The following is a 17,911-nucleotide window of genomic DNA, read 5'->3' on the forward strand; positions in this document are numbered from 1 at the left end:
CACTCTGAAGCCACCTGCCAGCCAGGTGCCCTCGGCCACACTCCCATCCCACTTCGGGCCTCAGGGTCTCCACGTGTGACATGGGTTGGCTAGGAATGCCTACCTCTGGGCGGCGTGCTGCAGAATGAATACGGTGATGCAGTGATGCCGCAGGAGGTGGCACGAGACGCCTTAACCTGTGTTGGCTGGACCCCGCACACACGGGATCGGAGGGACCCTGGCTGGCAAACCCCGAGGGCAGGACACCTGCTTCGCTGCGGGACGGGGATCAGGTGATGTTACTTGGAGGGGAGGCTTCTAGGGGGTTGTGGACAAAAACTAAGCACAGGGTAGTTGTTCCTTGTGTTTTTATTCACCAGTTTAGCAGGAACTATTAACAAATAGACTCTAGTTTCATATAAACAGTGTTGACCCAAAAAAACCTTGTTTCTCCAGCGGGTGGGGAAAGTATAAAATTCTGAATTTTCACTTCGAATATGGCCCAAGTTAGAGGAACTCAGCCACCTGCAAGGCTGAGCCTCCCTCTCCCGAAAGGAACTCAAGACTTCCTGGGTGACCTGGAGCCCTGAGAGAGACCTGAGCTTCCGTATCACACACACCAGCTCTAGGCTTTTATGGAGATCTGGGCTTCTTTCTCTGCCCTGAACAAGCTGCCTTTTCCCTGAGGGGAAGAGAAAGCCAAGGGTCTTCGTGCTTCAGGCCTAGAGCCCAGCTGCTGGCCGTCTGCCACCCAGATGAGGCTTCCTGGGCTGTGTCTCCCAGCCAGATCCAGCACTGTGTGCCCCAGAAAGAAGGCCAGTCCCCAGTGTTCTCCAGAAGCCGGAGGCCCCTACCTGAGCCTGTGGTCTGGGGAGCTGGGGAGAACGTAGAGGTGCAGCTGTCAGAGGCCCAGGCTGAGGAAGGGGGATGGGGGGAGTGGGTGCCGGCCACAGATAGAGAGGCTGGGGAATGTGCAGCTTCCAAGACCCCGGTGCGCAAAGGAGCACCCAGGACCTCAGGGGTAGGGCTGCCCCCAGAGGCTGCCTGGTAAAGGCAGAAATCACCTCTTGACATCCTGATTTATCTCCCATTAGGAGTCAAGCCCTGCCACTTTGAGTCACCATTTAACATCTGATATTCAGGCCTTAGGGCTGTCCTCTCTGGAAGTGGGGTCTGAGGGGCTCACCCACTGATTCTAACAGCAGTCAGACTGCAGGGGTTACAGAGGGGCCAGAGAGAGAGAGAGAGCCGTGGAGGACACAGGGTTCCATCCCCTGTTTAAGGGCCAAGCAGGAGGAACACGGCTCCTGCTCTAGGAAACCCAGTGGGACAGGACTGGCCTTGGACCCTTTCCCCAGGGGTCCACAGGCCCAGCCCTGCATGTCCCTGAGTGGTCAGGGGCTGGGATTATACCGCTGCCTCTTAATTCCCAACTCCAGCCCAGCCCCGTGGGCCAGGATAGCCAGCGCACCCCGAACTGTCTTCTGAAATGAAAGAGGCAAAGGAAACACCCCTCTGGGTCTGTCCTGACTCTGCAGATCATGGCCCAGGGCTCACCGAGGGCTTAACCCCCTAATTCCCAGAGACCTCAGGTCTTCAGGACAGAGGTCACAGCCTCATCTCAATGCACCTGGTCATCGCTCAGACCTGTCTCTGGCATGAGATGGGGGCGCTGGCGGGGGGAGACACGGTGTATGGGCTCCCGCTCTCACATCTAGGCCCTGACCCACGCAGCTATGGGGCCTTGTGAAAGCTACTTCGGCTTCCCCATCTATACATGCAGGTAACACAGGGGGTCACCTCACTGTGTTGCAGTGAAGAAGAAATGAGATCAGTGAGTAGCTCGGTCCCTTACACACTAGACGCTCTCACCCCTGCCACAAGCCCAGCCTGGGAGGGCCTCTGGAAGGCCTGGGCTCAGGACGCTGACCGCACGGCCGCAGACGTGAGGGGCAGCCCCGGCACACCCAGGCCCACACGGAGCCCTGAGATCTGTGCCGTGTGCTGCCCTCGGCACACGCCAGGGAGGCAGGGGCTGGTCAGCGTCCAGGCCGTGGTGGAAGGTGAGCGAGGGGATTTACTGCCGACACGAGTGGGATTTCCACTAAATTCGCATCGCCTTGGCCTGAGGGAGAGGCAGGGGAACCTCGTGACTGTCCTCACGAGGAGATCTGAGCCCGGCACCAGGAGGCCCACTCCTCCTGCTAAATCAGAGGGGCCTGGCTTTGCCAGGGAGGCGGCAGTGGGTGGGCAAGGCCCAGCCCGGGGTCTGGGAGATCTGAGAGTTGGGGTCCTAGAAAAGAGGAACACGGCTCTGTTCCACCCAGATGCCTCCACGGTGCGGCCAGGCCTGGTCCCACCAGCACTAAAACACAAGGTTTTTCGGAACTTCCCAGGGGAACTCGCTTCTTCCGAAATGGCCGTAGCATGCCGTCTTCTGGTAGATGGGCTTCTTCAAATCCAAGTCCCTGTGTGTTCAGCAGAAAAAAAGGTCATTTCTAATGGAAAAAGGGCAGAGTTTCTTCCTCTGAATTTGGGCACAGGAGCAATTAAGAGACTACGACAGTCTGTGTGGGTGGTGTTACCCACCTGAGAACAACTAACTCCCTGTAAGTGTTCTGTCTCCGCCATGCCACGTCTTACGAGGTGACTGCCACTGGTGCTTAGGAAACAGGCTCAGAGTTCAGGGACAGCCCGACTGATCACACAAATGCAGCAGGAACCAGGGATTTGAACTCTGGCCTACTCTCCACTCCACTCACTTGCCCAGACCGACATCAACACCGCCAAGCTCCACGCAGCAGGGGTGGCATCAGAAACGAGAGCAGGTGGGGCTGGACTTGCCGACTAAGTTCCCAGCCAACGGGCCTCGTGATTATTTTCCTAAGATTCCCCACCTGCTCAAAGATGGCCCCCCTGGGGTCAGGGTCTGCTGGGCCAGCAGGGACCCGACCCAGCCGCCTTCAACCTGAAAACCAGACATCCTGCATTTGGGGTTTGCACTGTGCTGGACCAAGAGCCTGAAGCCCCTCCTGCTTCTGCGAGGCCGAACATCCTTCCTTCTGCTTCCCTTTCCAGTGAGCTGAGCACCGGGTGAGGGAAGAGGGTCCTGCCCAACAGAGGGGGCGGTCCTTTTACCTAACGATGACGCCAGGCCGAAGGTCGAAGTTCTTGTTGACCACATCCAGCAGCTCTCTCTCTGTCTTCTGGGACGTTCCGTAGGTGAAGATGGAAATGGACAGTGGCTCGGCCACACCAATGGCATAGGACACCTTCCAGAAGAGTCCAGGGTCAAGGACGGGCCCCTTGCAGAGACCCTGACATCCTCAGGGAGGGGATGCGGAAACCACACACGCCCTGCCCAACACGTTCCCCCAGCCCCCCATCTGCCTAGAAATCCCTGCCATCTTCACGGTGGGCAGTTTCTGTACGTGCCCCGCTGCCTGAAGACTTGTTTTCCCGCTCCCAGGTTTGCAGGGCACCGGCCACAGAGCCCAACACGACACACACAGAGTCGCATCCTCCGGCAAAGTGTGGGCCTTCCCCTAGGCCAGGGTGCCCTTACTCAGGGTAGACCTGGGGGTCCGAGCCGGGGGGCTCCGACCCACCTGCACAAGCACTCTCCGGCAGAGCCCCGCCTTCACCAGGGACTTGGCCACCCAGCGGGCAGCGTACGCGGCCGAGCGGTCCACCTTGGTGTAGTCCTTCCCGGAGAAGGCGCCCCCGCCGTGCGCCCCCCAGCCGCCATAGGTGTCCACAATGATCTTACGGCCAGTGACGCCTGCATCCCCCTGCGGAGGGAAAGGAAGACACAGAGGGAGGATGTGGGAGGAGGGGGCGGCCAAAGCACTGCAGTGGCTGCTGGACCACAACTTGGAGGTGGTCCCCGAAGCTTCTGGGGGCACACATTCCAAAGACCCCTTGGCTGGGAGTCAGCCAGAAACCCTGGGCTCTAATCCCAGTTCAATCACTGACTAGTCACAGAAGTCAGGTCACCTGTCAGAGCCTCGTCAGAAAGGGCAAAAGGTGGGCCAGCTGGGGTCACAGCCCGCTCGTAAAGCCTTTGTTTGTAGGAGTCAATCATAACGGAGAAATCCAAGTGCAGGAGGAAACCGCGCTGTGACAAATACACCCCGGGCTGTGCCCTGGCTGGTGCCACCCGGCAAACGTTAAGTTGCCCATTTCCTCAAGTGTCTGCTCTGTGCACCTCTGTCAACAAAGACGTTTGGGGGCGGGGGGGGGGGGTCTCTATGTTTCTCTGTTAAATGATGTGGGGGAAGTCTGCATACTATACCATCCCCCCCATCCAGCTTAGAGATCCACAGTTCACAGCAGCATGCCGAGGCCCTGAGAAGTCCTGCAGGAAAACACAGTGAGCTGTGCCTTCCTTTCACCCTGGGTTTCTGCGCTACTTTGGCTATAGCACCCAACCCAGGGACTCCGTTTTGCGGCAACACGTCCACAGGGCGGTGCCCCGGCAGTGGTCAGCAGCCTCTCGGAGGGTCTAGGGCACTCTCCGACTGCTCACGCCGGCTGCACAGGAGAAAGGGGCACCCCCACGTCCCCATCTAAAACACAGCCCCACCTTGGTGCCCACAAGAGCTGCAGGTCACGTGTGGCCAAGACCCAGGAAGCGCCACCCGGGCAAGCTCAGCGCCCATGATGGTGAGTTAGCCCCGGGCAGGGTCAGGCGGCAGCTGGACACGTGTGAGATGTCTCGAGCGGGAGGGCCAGGCAGCACTGAGGGGGAGCCTCCTGGGGACATGTCCCCGTTCCCCCTGTACTCAAGGGCGCACAGCAGGCTTCACAGAACAAGCTGACTTCACATTTCGTCCAGGGCCAGACCTGCCTGGCCGAGCCACACAAAGCCACCACCCTCCTGTGGCCTTTGCACTCAGGGAGGTAAGCAAAGGCAGGGCCTCACGCAGAGCCGAGGACGCACCTGGGGGCCTCCGATGACAAACCGCCCGCTGGGCTGCAGGTGGTAGATGGTGTCCTTGTCCAGGTACTGGGCCGGCACCACGGCCCTGATCACCTGCTCCTTCAGCGCCCTGCGCATGTCCTCCAGCGTTATGTCTTCGTTGTGCTGCACGGAGATGACGATGGTGTGGATGCGCACGGGGATGACTGCGCCGCTCTCCTGCGTGTACTGCACTGTCACCTGGCGGGGGGCAGGGAGGGAGGAAACGTCGTGAGGCCCTGCCCTGAGCTGAGGACACACTGTTGCCAGGCGCAGGTGCCCAGGAGGCAGGCAGGGCTCCCAGGAGCCAGAGGGAGCCCCTGTCCTCAAAGGGCCTTCAGGCAAGTTCATCTGACACATTCTTAAACTGGATAACTGCCTGGTGCTGTGAGATGACTGGGCATGAGGCACAAGCTATTCCCACCTGGGACCACAATCAGTGCCACTTGGAGACTCGGGTGTCACAGAGTTTCCGCTCTGTGACCCGCTAGGCTCCACTCCTCCTACCTCAGAGGGCTCTGGGTGCCAGCAAATGTCCCTCTGCCAAAGCCCTGTCTTGACCCTCCGCGGCCCAGGACCAAGACACCCCGGCTCCCACCAAGGAACACAGGAGTCCACAGGCCACACGCCCACTGCTCCGGCCCCCCCGGTGGAGGAGCTCTGGAAGCATACGGGGCCAGAGGCCTCGCCTGCTGGAGGGACAGGGTGACAGGGACTCGAGCCAGGAGGACTGAAGTGGAGGGAGCAGCAAGCTCTGGGTCACCAGCCTCTGTGTGTCTGCACAAAAGCAAGGAAAAGCAGAGCGCGTGGAGGGGAGGATCCTGCCTGCAGCTCCCACGCAGGGCAGGCCACAGGGACAGAGCGGGGGTTCACTCCCTCCAGCGTGGGTCAGTTCTGTGCCCACTCTATGTATTATCGATGAATATTTAAACCATCCCAGCAAGATCGGCATTACTGTCTCCACTTTACAAATGAGGAAGACCAGGCTCTGAGAAGTGAAACAACTTCCCTGAAGTCACACGCCAGTCAGTGAAAAGCCCAGGAGCCAACAGTGCTCTGCCTGCCCCCAACGCTGTGCCCCGCCCAGAGCAGCACGGAGAAAATGCCTCTGCACTCTGTCCTCTACCGACGCGTCAGGAGGGCGCGAGAGCCCGACGTCACAGCCTGAGGTGTCCGGTGACGAAGGACAGCAGCCTGGGCACCCTGGGCTTACAGAGCGAGAGGGAAAGGGATGGTGAGGATGGCCGATGAGGCTGGGAAAAGAAAAGAGAAGCCAGCAAAACACACTCAGCCAGACCGAGTGTGTACCGTACGCGACAAGCCATGCCAAAAGTTGTGAGAAGCTGTTACCAGCCCCACTTTAAAGACAAGAAAGCTGAGGTTCCAGAACATAAACGCTCTAGAGCTCAAGATCGCACAGCCAGCAGAGGTGGGCTGTGACCTTGCGCTGTGCGGCCTGGTGCCTGCAGCTCTGCCCAGCACGAGGTCGTCACCCAAGACCCTCAAGGCTGGAGCCACAGGCCCCGTCACTACCCGAGGCAGCATGGACCCACAAGGGCAGTGCCCAGAGGGGCTGTGCGCCTGCAGGAGTGCAGCTACGCTGTGTGGTCTGGCAGGGACACTGGCCGGCAGGCACATGACTGCTCCCCACCCCAAGGGCCTTGACAGCACCACAGGGCAGCAAACAGCGGCCCCTGGGGCTATGCCTGAGGCGAGGTCCCGGCCTGCCCAAAGGCCCCTCAGATATCCATCAAACACGGGACGTGTATCAAACTCTACTCTATGTCCTGCCTGGTCCAAAGAGCCAAAGGGTGGGATCCAGCAGAAGGAAGGGAAAGAGCCCTGACCCCACGATGCCTGATCCTAGTAAGATGGGCAGACGCACACCGCCTGTGCTCTGAGAGCAGCCCTTTAATGCTGGGCCGCGTGCACACAGGGCCCTGGGAGAGGGAGCTGGAGTTGGGGGCTTGGCGGGCTCCAGAGGGGAGGCCCTGTAGCGGCTCTGGGACCAGACCTGCTGCACCTGGCCTCAGGAGAAGGCTCCTATCCTGCGCGGCTGCTGAGGCCCATCTCCACTGCTACCGACTCCCCTGCCCTGCCACAAACCCCAAGCAGAGCTGTGGCAGAGCAAAGGGCCCCAAGCATCGCTCTTATCTCATCACGTCAGCAAGATGTGGGGAAAAGTACACCGTGGAAAACACAACTCTGGCCAGGTACAAAAATCGCCATCCGTGCTGCCACTCAGTTCTCAGTATCAGCAGCAAGAATTTGCTCAGGTGGAAAGGTTCCTCCTGTTCACAGTCGACACTTGGGTAGATGACGAAAATCCTTTACCAGTAAGGTGTAGAGGAGAAGGCCGACATTGTTCCCGGCAGGGTGCCCGTCCCAGTGCAGCAGCTGCGTGGAGGCCGGCCGAGGGCCTCAGGGAGAGGCTCCGTCAGCAGACCCCCGCACCCTCTCTGATGCCCGCTGGCTCAGGGCCTGCCTGCGGCAGGGGAGTGAGGCCGACTTTGGTATCCAAAGTAGCATTTGTAAGAGAATTCAGTGTCTCCTTGCAAGAAGGGAAAGCCTGGAAGAGCCCATCCTCCCCTCCCTCCCTCACTGCCTTCTGAACTCAGAAACGTTCTATTACTAAGCAAACACAGGAGACCTTTCCTATTTCAGCGGGTCCAGTAGGTGGACCCTCCAGTCCTTACCCTCAGGCGGGGAGAAGGAAACCCGAGTCACCCCACTCACTTCCTCCCATCCCTGTTCTAGGATTTCCTTTTCTGTGACTCTCCAACCTGCCTCCCATCGCAGCACGGCTCTGGCACAGGACGGGGAGGGCTCTTTTCTTTTGGTGCCATCACAGTCTACAGGTTTTAGCTCTCCTGCCCACAACCTCAAAGAACACCTGAGGGATGCTCATGACTCCACTTCTCACCTTGGGGGTCATGTGGATAACACCAGAAGTCCCAAGGGTGGGTTTCTTTTAGGCCACAGAGGTACTCCCTCGCCCCAGGTACAGCCGATATGCAGCTTCTGCCTTGTGTGGCCTTACACTTGGGGTGAGAAGGATGCACCTCTGTGAAGCTGGAGGAACGGGACAGAGTCGCGTGCACCGCGCTGAGCTATAAAACCACGGGAGCCAAATTCCAAGTGCGGGGTCAAGAGGAGGTCCCACCTGAGGGCGGCCAGAGAAGACCATGAGGAGGTGGGAACCATGCTGGCCACTGATGGACAGGTGGGGGCCAGAGAAAGCTTCCAAGGAAGGCGAAGTGTGGGAGCGCAGGTGCAAAGCACCGAGAAAAAAGGGGAGCGTGAGTGAAAGGATATGGTTTAAGCAAAGACTGGGGGTGGGGACAGAAGAAGGTAAAGCTGGAAGACCATACAAGGCGTTAAATAGCAGAATAACGAGTAGGAAGGAGGCAGAAAGTTGTAGACAATTCTGAGCAGATACGAGGAAATTAAAAGTGAAGCCCAAAGGGAATTAACTGAAGTTTCCAGGCAGGGAGAACCTTTGGGAGGACACAGCACTGTTCCTGGGCCTGGCCTGGGAAATGGGGCCGGAGCGGAAGGGATGCACTAGAGGGAAAACGGGAGCCCAGGTAGAGTGGAGACAGACAGGGCTGGGAAAGGTGGGCTCCATCACACTCCTTCAGCTGAGGAGAGCTCCCGGGGCCCGGGTGTTTGCTGGGTGAATGAGAAATGGGGCAGGTGATTCAGTTAGACCTGCAGGTGGAAGATCTGGAAGCGGAGCGTGCAGAGGTGAAAGCTGGATTCACAAGCGTGGGCAGGAGGAAAGAGCGTGGAAGAGGAAGTGCCAAGACCCCGCTGGAGTGTGGAAGAGGAGCTGGGGAAGGAAGCCTTGAGGAAAGTGGCCATCAGGGCCATCAGGATGCAGGGAGAGGAGGCGGACAGGAGGCCTCTGCGTGTGCCAACACGTGCATCACCACCGGCCTTCAAATAGTACAGACTTCGGTGCGGATTTCTTCACTGCAGGGAGCACAGGGGTCAGGGCGGCTTGCCACAGAGAGTCAGAATCGGCAAAGCCTTTTTATGAGAAACAAAGCGAAAGGGCCACAGCGAGCTGCAGACAGTACTCGTTCACGGTGTGTTCAAGGTTTGCTCAAGACGTGGAGACCTGATAGGCAGCGACCGACAGTCTGAAACCTGTTACAGAGGAGGTTTGTGGCAGGAATTGGGGAATCATATTACGAGAGTCAACTTATGCTAAGGAAGCCCCCCCCCACTAAAAACGTAGAACTGCTCTTTTCATTTTTCTGTGTCTTCTGAAATTTTTCATAATAAAGTGTTGGGGGCAGGGGAGAAAAGATCTGGAGCTGAAGATTTTTGAAACAAAGAGTTCTTTTCAGAATCAACAATTCTCTGAATGCCCAGACGGAACATTTGGATCTAACAACGATCAGAATCAAGAGGAAGGGGGGTGGCGTTTGAGGCACGCGTCTGGAGCCCCACAGGGGGCGGAGGGCAGGGGTTCACCTGCGTCTTGGAGTCAGGCCGCAGCCAGGGGAGCTGCCCCGAGCGCCGCAGTTCCGCCATGCGGGCGTTGAGTCTGTGCGCCAGGATGATGGTGAGGGGCATGCACTCCTCCGTCTCGTCTGTGGCGTAGCCGAACATCAGGCCCTGCAGCAGACACCTGCTTCAGACCACAGGCAACAACCCTCCTCAAATCTAAAGCCCCACTGGCCCTCCATCCTCGCGGGTATGTAACTTTTGCACTGGGCACTTGTGCAGGGGAAGACGTGGTCCCCGAACTCAACACTCTAGAAGGGGAGACAAGCCCACACCGGGTGTCCCCAACCCTCCCTGCCCTCAAGTCGCTACCCTGAGGAAGGGGTGACTCACTCCAGGCATGGGGACGGGGGTCTACCCCATAGTGCATTCAGTCCATGATGCATGAACTTCCCCGGCTAGCCCCTCACACAGAGCACACTGCACTACCGTCCTGACGCAGGGCCAACGCTCAGCGTTTAGTGACCTGGTCTCCGGCACCGACATCCTCTTCGTTTCTGTCCAGATGGACACACTGGGCAATATCCGGGGACTGCTGCTCCAAAGCCACCAGCACGTTGCAGGTCTTGAAGTCAAAGCCTAGGCACAAGGAGAGCAGACCTGAGCAGAGGGAGGCGGGAGCCCCTGGGGGACTGCTCGGCACACGACAGGGCACTTAGCGGCGTGGGTGGTCTCTCCACCATCCGTCTGGGCCCAGAGCTGAGGCCCAGGATGGGGAACATCAGTATCCTTCCCATCCTATCACGTGCAACTCTTCAGTCAAAAACAATCCCCCACAGAGTATTAAATTACACCTCGATTATAAATATATATCCTGCACAGAGCGGCAGTATGAAGGCCAGGTAACAGCTACAGCTGCCCTGGCTGAAGGGCAGGTGCGTGACTCACGGCCCTGCCCCCTCTGCCCCTCCCAGAGGCACCTCCCAGGACCCGGTGGAAAATCACTGCACTGAATGAGCATCAAGGGCCCTTTCAACACTGCCGTTCAGAAGCCCAGGCACACGCCAAACCCAAGCATCAAATATACTGAACAATACGGTGCATGTGAACCATCCAGAGACACTCCCAGAGCCAGAGTCCCCTGAGCCTGAGACGTGCCCGCGGCCTGAGGCCGAGGCCCCTTCAGGCCATCCCCAAAGCTCAAGCACAGAGATGGAGGCCAGTCCCCCGCAGGTGGGGACAGCGGGCTGGGGCCTGGGACACGGAGTCTTGGGTAGCAGCAGCCCAGGCCAAGGAGCCCTGAGAGGGAGCCGCCGGGCAGACAGCACAATCTCCCCGACACTGGTCCTCACTGGGCTCAGCTACAGGACGGACACAAATGAGGAGCTAAAACGCACAGAGGCCGCACCACAGAGACACGTAACAGTGACGAGATGACTGTCACCCTCTTTCCAGTCTGTCCTCCTACCCATGTGGGCTTATTAAAACAAACAAAACCACAAAAAAGCCTAGGTTCGATCTATCGTTTATGCTCATGCTTCAAGTGGGGACCTGCCGCCCAAGGAAGTAAACCGGAAACTGCTCAGCTCCAGCCAGGCCTTCCCGGCTGAGAGCTCTCAGCCAATGGGATCTCGGGCTTAGCCTTAAACACGACCTCCTTTGCCACCTCCACTAGGGCTCTCTGCCTAGAATGCTCCTCCTCTGCCTCCCATCCCCCTCCACAAGTCCATCTAGCTCTCTGAAAACATCCTTGGACCGTCCCCGCCGCAGCTCTTCACTGCACACTGCCTCCGACTGGCCGCCGGGCACCCTGTACTGTATCACTAATGCCAGGCAGTGCCCCCACTCAGGAGCCATCAGGCCACCTCTGTCCTCCGCAGCCCCTGCTCGCAGTGCAGGTTTCTGAATGCACAAGCCAAGGAACAACCTTTAGGGAACAACCTTTAGCTGCCAAGGACTCACCTCCTCACTCCGGGTCTAAATAATAAATCTTCTTAGAGCTGAAAATTAAAGGCTCCAAGTGACTCAGGAGAACAGAGTTCAGGGGACTAAGGGGAGAGGAGGAGGGCTTGGAAGGGGCAGGGGGAGCCACTAGCCTAGGGCCTTGTGGCTGCAGGCCAGCCCGCAGCCTGCTGGCCGCTTGGTGCAGGCGCACTGACAGGCACAGGTGGGCGCGCTCCCACTCCTCCCTTTCCGGGGGACGTTGTACCTCTGGGAAACGTTCCTGCTGCCTAACGCAGAGCAAGGTTCGCTCTTGAACAAGGTCTAAGTGTACATAAACAAGTCGGCTCTTCCTGGTAGAACAGGGCGAAGGCTCTGCGTGGTAACGTGTCAGGAGGCTGCTGCTCTGGGACGACGCGTCTCCTCCGCAGACACCCCGCATGCTGGCTGGGAGAACCGACCTGTACTCACTGGTTTCCTCCCAGCGATTCTTGATATACCCCCAAAACTTTCGTGTGCTCAAGCGAGTCCTTTGGGCGAGCCAAAAGGTGGCTGCACCGAGCTTCTGTGTGTCCGCGCCCTCACGCAGAGAGAGCCTCTCTCACTTACGGAGATGCGTGCACGTCACCCCAGCCTGCCCTGACCCACAAAGATGCCACACGTCAGCCCAAACAACCCATAAGTACAACGTAGTGTACACTGGCCCTAGCAGCTGGCCCTCGCACCCTGTCCTTTCACGCCCTCCAGGCTGGGCCCCTTCCCAGCCTGCCCGTCCCAGGTGTGGGAGTCTGCTCCAGGGCCCTCAGCTCTCTCCAGCTCTCACCCCCACCCCATCACAGAGCTCTTCCTCAGCTCCCACCAGGGCCTGGGCTCCTTCGCTGGGTTGTAGGCTCCCACACTGCCTGGCACTGGAACTACCCTGGGCCAGCCTGTCTCCTCTGCCTGCTTTCGGCACCCATTCTGGACTGAGTCCCCTTCTTCTTTGTCTATGTGGGGAAGCAGCATAACTTAGTAGAAAGTGCAGGAGTCCCAACGGGGGGCGGGGGGGGCAGCCACCTACTGATCGTGTCACCTTACACAAGTTAGTGACATATGGACGCTTCAACTTCCTCATCTGCGTAAGGAGCAGAGCAGAGTTCCTCGAACAGTTAGGGAGGAAGATGCACACAGAGACCGGCCCCAGAGCCCGGCAGAGAACACGTCCCCAACAGAGGGCAGCTCCTTGTACTGGGAGCTTCCTCCTCTTCCAAGATGGCAGGACCATGAACAAGACCAGAGTCAGCCATGGCTGGACGGGGGCTGATCCGCCTGGGCTGCCACCCTGTTGTACCAGAGGCTGTGAGCCCTGGACCCTGGGCCTAGGAGCGTTCTTCCCCTGGGAGGCATCTGCTCTTCCAGGAGACGGAGAGCCTCAGGTGGGGCTCAGCCCCGGGGCCCTGGCTCACCCTTGGCCGAGTCGTCGTAGCCGATGTGCTTGATGGTGTCCCGCACCACCCGCTGGTAGTCCACCATGGCCATGGAGGTGATCTCCCCGCACAGCAGCACCATGCCCGTCTTACACACCGTCTCTGAAGGGAAGGAGACATGTTAGTGGCCACGTGCTGGCGAAGGGGGCTCCACACCTGGACCTCTCACAGTGCTGAGACAGAGACACGCAAGGAGCCGCAAAAGGAATGGACTCCAGAAGGAACAATCATGATGCTAATAAGGAGAGTAAATCCCGGCACGAGTGCTGATCATCTTCACAGGCCACCCGGAGAACTGCTGCTCGGAAAGAATGGATCACACCTGAGTCTTCATACCTCGCACTTACTATTGCATACTTGCCTGACCCTGAACTACTTATTCGGCCTCAGCTGTTGGATGAAGATAATCATAAGACTGCTTTGTGGATTAGAATGAGACACTAGCTGTATGCGGTCATAAAGAATGCAGAATGCAGCCAACATACGTGAGGCCTCTCCTGCCCCCTTATTGCTAAAACTCCACTGTGGGCTTTAGGCATGGGGTCCTGAGCAGAGAATCGAGGCAGGTTATTTGTAAAGATGTCAGGGTGAAGTCCACCCTCAGAGGGGCACGGGTCCCTACAGTGCTCATTCTGGGGGCTAGGGTGGCCCTGGAGAGGGAAGGGTGGGTCTGTACAGCAAAAAGGACAGGGTGCTGACCATGAGGAGAGCGGGGCTCTGATCTCCATGCCGGGACCCCTACCCCATGACCTTGGCCAAGGCCCTGATTAAGCTGCACCCAAGATCTCCTCAGTAAAGTGAGGGGGCTAGACCTATCACCCCTGGAGCCCTCCAGGCTCTGAAGTCCCCGGCTCTCTGCTGTGCTGAAGGCAAAGGTTTCAAGCTCAGCCCACTCAGGTCTCCAGCAGGAGGGATTAGGCGTTTCTTACCGCAGGCCACCTTGGCATTGGGGTCCTGCTTGAGATGCGCATCCAGCACTGCATCGCTGATCTGGTCACAGATCTTATCTGGACAAGAATGAACGTGTGTAAGAATCACAGGAATATTACGCCTAGCAAACTGAAATGTTAAAATAATTAGATATTTCGTCAGTTTACATATCGAATCTACCTAAGAGGACACTTTTTAAATACAAGCAATTATAAATTTTTTGGAATTTTAATTTCTTCCCACTTCTGCCTTAATATTGGATGATGTGTACTATAGAAAGTCATAAAATTCCCTAAAAAAAGAAATACATTCCAAAACCAGTTATAAGAGCCTAAAGCAATTCTCTCTCTCTCACACACACACACACACACACACACACACACACACACACACATTCCTCAGCATATTCCCTTTAATTCTAACATCTAGAAAAGTCCCAGAAACAGAAGTTAAAACACTAACTGATGACATCAGTAAGATTAGGTGCCAAGAGGCGGACTAGGATGGGACAGACACATGGTACCGCTGGCCCCGCAAGACGCAGTGCGCTGTGTAGAAAATACCACGCCCAGTTCTGGGGCTACACCTGTAAGAATCGCGTAAGGGAACCTCTGCACGTTACTGCCACTGCTGTTTTGCAGAATACTTCCACAAGCAGCTCTCAGATCCTTGCCGCCGTCACTCAGCCTCCTGAAAGCCGGATATCCTAACAGCTGGGTTTGACCTCCTCAATCAAGGTGGGACTGACAAAGAGTCCAACATGAACTGGCATTTCATCTTATTCTACGATTTGCCTTAAAGACTCCCCACGGCCTAGGGCTTCCCTGGTGGCGCAGTGGTTAAGAATCCGCCTGCCAACGCAGGGGACACAGGTTCGAGCCCTGGCCCGGGAAGATCCCACATGCCGCGGAGCAACTAAGCCCGTGCGTCACAACTACTGAGCCTGCGCTCTAGAGCCCGCGAGCCACAGCTACTGAAGACCACGTGCCTAGAGCCCGTGCTCTGCAACAAGAGAAGCCACAACAATGAGAAGCCCGCGCAACGCAACGAAGAGTAGCCCCCGCTCGCCGCAACTAGAGAAAGCCTGCACGTAGCAACAAACACCCAATGCAGCCAAAAATAAAAACAAGTAAATCAATAAATTTTTAAAAAAAGACTCCCCGTGGTCGAGTATGTAGACACTGTGGAAAAATCCACTCTTGCTTTGGCGTTATGTTCACAAATTCAGAAAAAAAAGTGACATCTATTTACACATATTACATCTCGTTTAGTGTTCAAAAATACCCATAGAGTCTGCTCTTAGTAAATTAATAAGCTTTTTTCCAGCTTTATTTGGGTATAATTGGTATATAAAAATCTGCATATAATTAATGTATGTAATTTGGTAAGTTTGGTCATATGTACATACTTGTATTACCATCACCACCATCAAGGTTTAATAAACATCCATCACCTCCAAAATCTCCTTGTGTCCCTCCTGTCATTTTTTAAGTTTTTAAATTAAGAATGCAGGTCCAGAATCAAGCATTTCTTCCTCTGGAAGTGCCTATTAAGTTCTGTAGTTAAAATGTTAGTTAATCTGAAGGTGAATTCTCTAATCTTTCCTTCAGAAACTGCTACTAAACATATATTTGAGTTTTTCTATCTTCCTGCAGATCCTGGTCATAAATCTAGGTTTGCCTGAGTCCATGCCTCTGCAACCCCCTACCAATCATGGCCTCCTGCTGCCCAAATATCCACTTTAGACCCAGCCGTCAGGCCTCCTAGGAGCCACTCACACAACGCCCATGGATGACTCTGCTCGTTTAGACGACACAGGTCACGTGTTTCCAGTGCACACGGGGAAATAGGATAAGGGATATTAGGGATAAAGCTGGAGTTGAGCAAGGGTATTAAGACAGCTTCACAGACTAAGATAATGCCTTAGGAGGTCCTTTCTGAACTGTTTCTTGAGGCTTTCGAAATTTCTATCAATATCACTTAGTAGTCTTAAGACAGCCAATGTTGGTTTTCTTGGAAGTTGAAAAAGAAGCATTAATTTTATCTTTCTGATGGAGAGGAGTTCAGCACTGGAATGACAAGCAGAAAGCCACCCAGGAAACTGTCTTAACATGAATGGCTAATTTACAGTGGCAAGCGCAAGGAGAATCAGACAAATTGAAGGGCTGCCATTAAGTAGACAGAACAGCCAACTGATTGGCTGGAATTTTCATTCTCTGTCCATTGAGCACATCGTTGTGTGTACAATGGGACCACTGGCCACTGCGTGACAAAGCACCCACTTCCTCCGCATGGAGCGAATCCTATCTATGGCCATCTCCTAACCTGTATATGGCTTTCACACGTCATGGAGCTGTCCAGAATATGTCAGACATAGCAATGGATCCGAGATTATGAGTACAGTAAACCTAGAAACTTCATAAAGTCGTGCAGAATTAAAGATGCTATTTACATTGAATTGAGCTAAGTCACATACAAAACTCAGTTTAAGCCAAGATTTCTCAATGGCAATACTGACCTTTGAGGCTGGAAAATTTCTTCTTTGTGGGGGATGGTCTTGTGCATTCAGGGTGTTTAGAAGCACACCTGGCCTCTCTCCACTAAATGCCAGTCTCACCCCACGCCCACCCCGCCCCCCGACAGCTGTGACAGCCAAAACGTTCCAGACACCACAAAATGCCCTTGCGGGAAAGGGGCACACCCTCCCCAGCTGAGAACCAGCGGCTGAAGCATATGGAAGGAGCAGTGCGCTGAGGTATCTAAAGCTGGGCTACGAGGTATGAAAGTTAAAGCTCTTTGAGAAAGAACAAGGATGAGGAAGATGAAAAAAAGTTAGACTTGGTGATGATTAGGGACCAAGAACTTCAAATACTCTAGCGAATTTTGAAGAGGTGCTTAAATACATAAATCAGTGTGTCTGGCCCCAAGGTTCTCCTAGACCAGTGGTTCTGAAAGTGTGGCTCCCTCAGCAGCAGCAGCAGCATCGCCTGGAAACTTCTTAAGAATGCAAATTCTTGAGCCTCACCCAAGATCTACTAAATCAGAAACTCTGGGGGTGGAGCCCAGCACGTTGTGTTCTAACAAGCCCGTGGGGTGACGCTGATGCGCCCTGAAGCCTGGGAGCCACTGTCCCAGAAAGTTGAGGCTCCCACTGTGGTCTTCACGGAAGCCTCTCTCGTTTCCCCACATCACAGTCCTCCTACCTTTCAGAGACCCAATGAAATGCTGGAATTTTCTTCCAGAGATCTGTCTCAGCCCCTGTTTAGGACTCACTGCCGTTCATTTCTAAACTGCACATGCTTTACATGCAAAACTTAGTGACCCGTGGTCTTGCTTGCGGGAACATTCTCTGTTGACTTAAGCTGCTCATTGATAATAAAGCTTTACTCAAAAAAAAAAAAAAATCTCTCTATATAGAGTTAATACCTGATGATACATTTTACACGTATGTTTATCCAACCAACCGTGCGTTCTCTGTCGCAGTCCCACTGTGAGGAGATGCTGGTGGTGGGCTGCCGCACAGATCCTCGGCTTCCTTAACTTACAATCTATTATTTGCATAACAAGTGACTGTTTTACAAGACTGCAAATTAACAGAATAAAAAAATACTGCATATTGTTCTTGCCAAGATCCCTTACAGTTACTGACACACACCGTTTTCCAGGCCTTCAGTAACAGCGACCCCCCGGTACAGGTCACCATCCAACCAGGACCAGCTACTTACCCGGGTGCCCCTCTCCTACAGATTCCGAGGTGAACATGAAGGCCCCTTCCTCACTTAGAGAATGGTCACACAAGCCATCCACCGGTCCATTCATCTCTTCACACTGTCCACTCGGCTTCTTCAAGGTAACAATTTTAATGCTGGGACTTGGCCTGAGGGTTCTGTTTGTTTGTTTCCTTCTTTAAACCCAACAGGCTCATCTCCGCAGAGCCACAGGGCTCACTTCTGCCTAAGTGCCTGCAAGCGCACGTGAGGGTAAAGGTGCGGAGGGATGAGAAGGGAGGGACTGGAGAAGGATGTGTCACTCCCTCCAACTGGCCAGAGCTTGCTCCTGAGTGACTCCTATATATGGAAAAGTGAAAGTGCCTGAATAATCATGTGAGAAAATTGGAGGAGTCCACTTCCGGGGTGTGTGTGTGTGTGTGTGTGTGTGTGTGTGTGTGTGTGTGTGTGTG

The 17,911-nt window shown here is 55.4% G+C and overlaps 1 protein-coding gene across 2 annotated transcripts in view; it reads right to left on the minus strand.

Annotated features, from left to right (window-relative positions):
- Window positions 1–330: 330 nt before the first annotated feature.
- LOC114908622 (S-adenosylmethionine synthase) overlaps window positions 331–17,911 on the minus strand; it is an 81,320-nt gene continuing 63,739 nt past the window's right edge. The window contains exons 1-9 of one of the 2 annotated variants that reach the window (XM_029244910.1): window positions 17,457–17,786; window positions 13,731–13,808; window positions 12,781–12,903; window positions 9,921–10,033; window positions 9,422–9,565; window positions 4,922–5,140; window positions 3,588–3,770; window positions 3,118–3,251; window positions 331–2,447 (exon numbers count right to left, since the gene is read on the minus strand). In XM_029244910.1, coding sequence (XP_029100743.1) covers window positions 2,345–2,447; window positions 3,118–3,251; window positions 3,588–3,770; window positions 4,922–5,140; window positions 9,422–9,565; window positions 9,921–10,033; window positions 12,781–12,903; window positions 13,731–13,808; window positions 17,457–17,550 — 1,191 coding nt within the window. In that variant the 5' untranslated portion in view covers window positions 17,551–17,786 and the 3' untranslated portion in view covers window positions 331–2,344. Of the gene's footprint in view, window positions 2,448–3,117; window positions 3,252–3,587; window positions 3,771–4,921; window positions 5,141–9,421; window positions 9,566–9,920; window positions 10,034–12,780; window positions 12,904–13,730; window positions 13,809–17,456; window positions 17,787–17,911 lie in introns of those variants that run through there. The other variant, XM_029244908.1, reaches the window with a different exon arrangement.

Source organism: Monodon monoceros, unplaced genomic scaffold (assembly GCF_005190385.1).
Source record: "Monodon monoceros isolate NGI ecotype Baffin Bay Population unplaced genomic scaffold, NGI_Narwhal_1 Super_Scaffold_4, whole genome shotgun sequence".
Lineage (NCBI taxonomy): Eukaryota > Metazoa > Chordata > Mammalia > Artiodactyla > Monodontidae > Monodon > Monodon monoceros.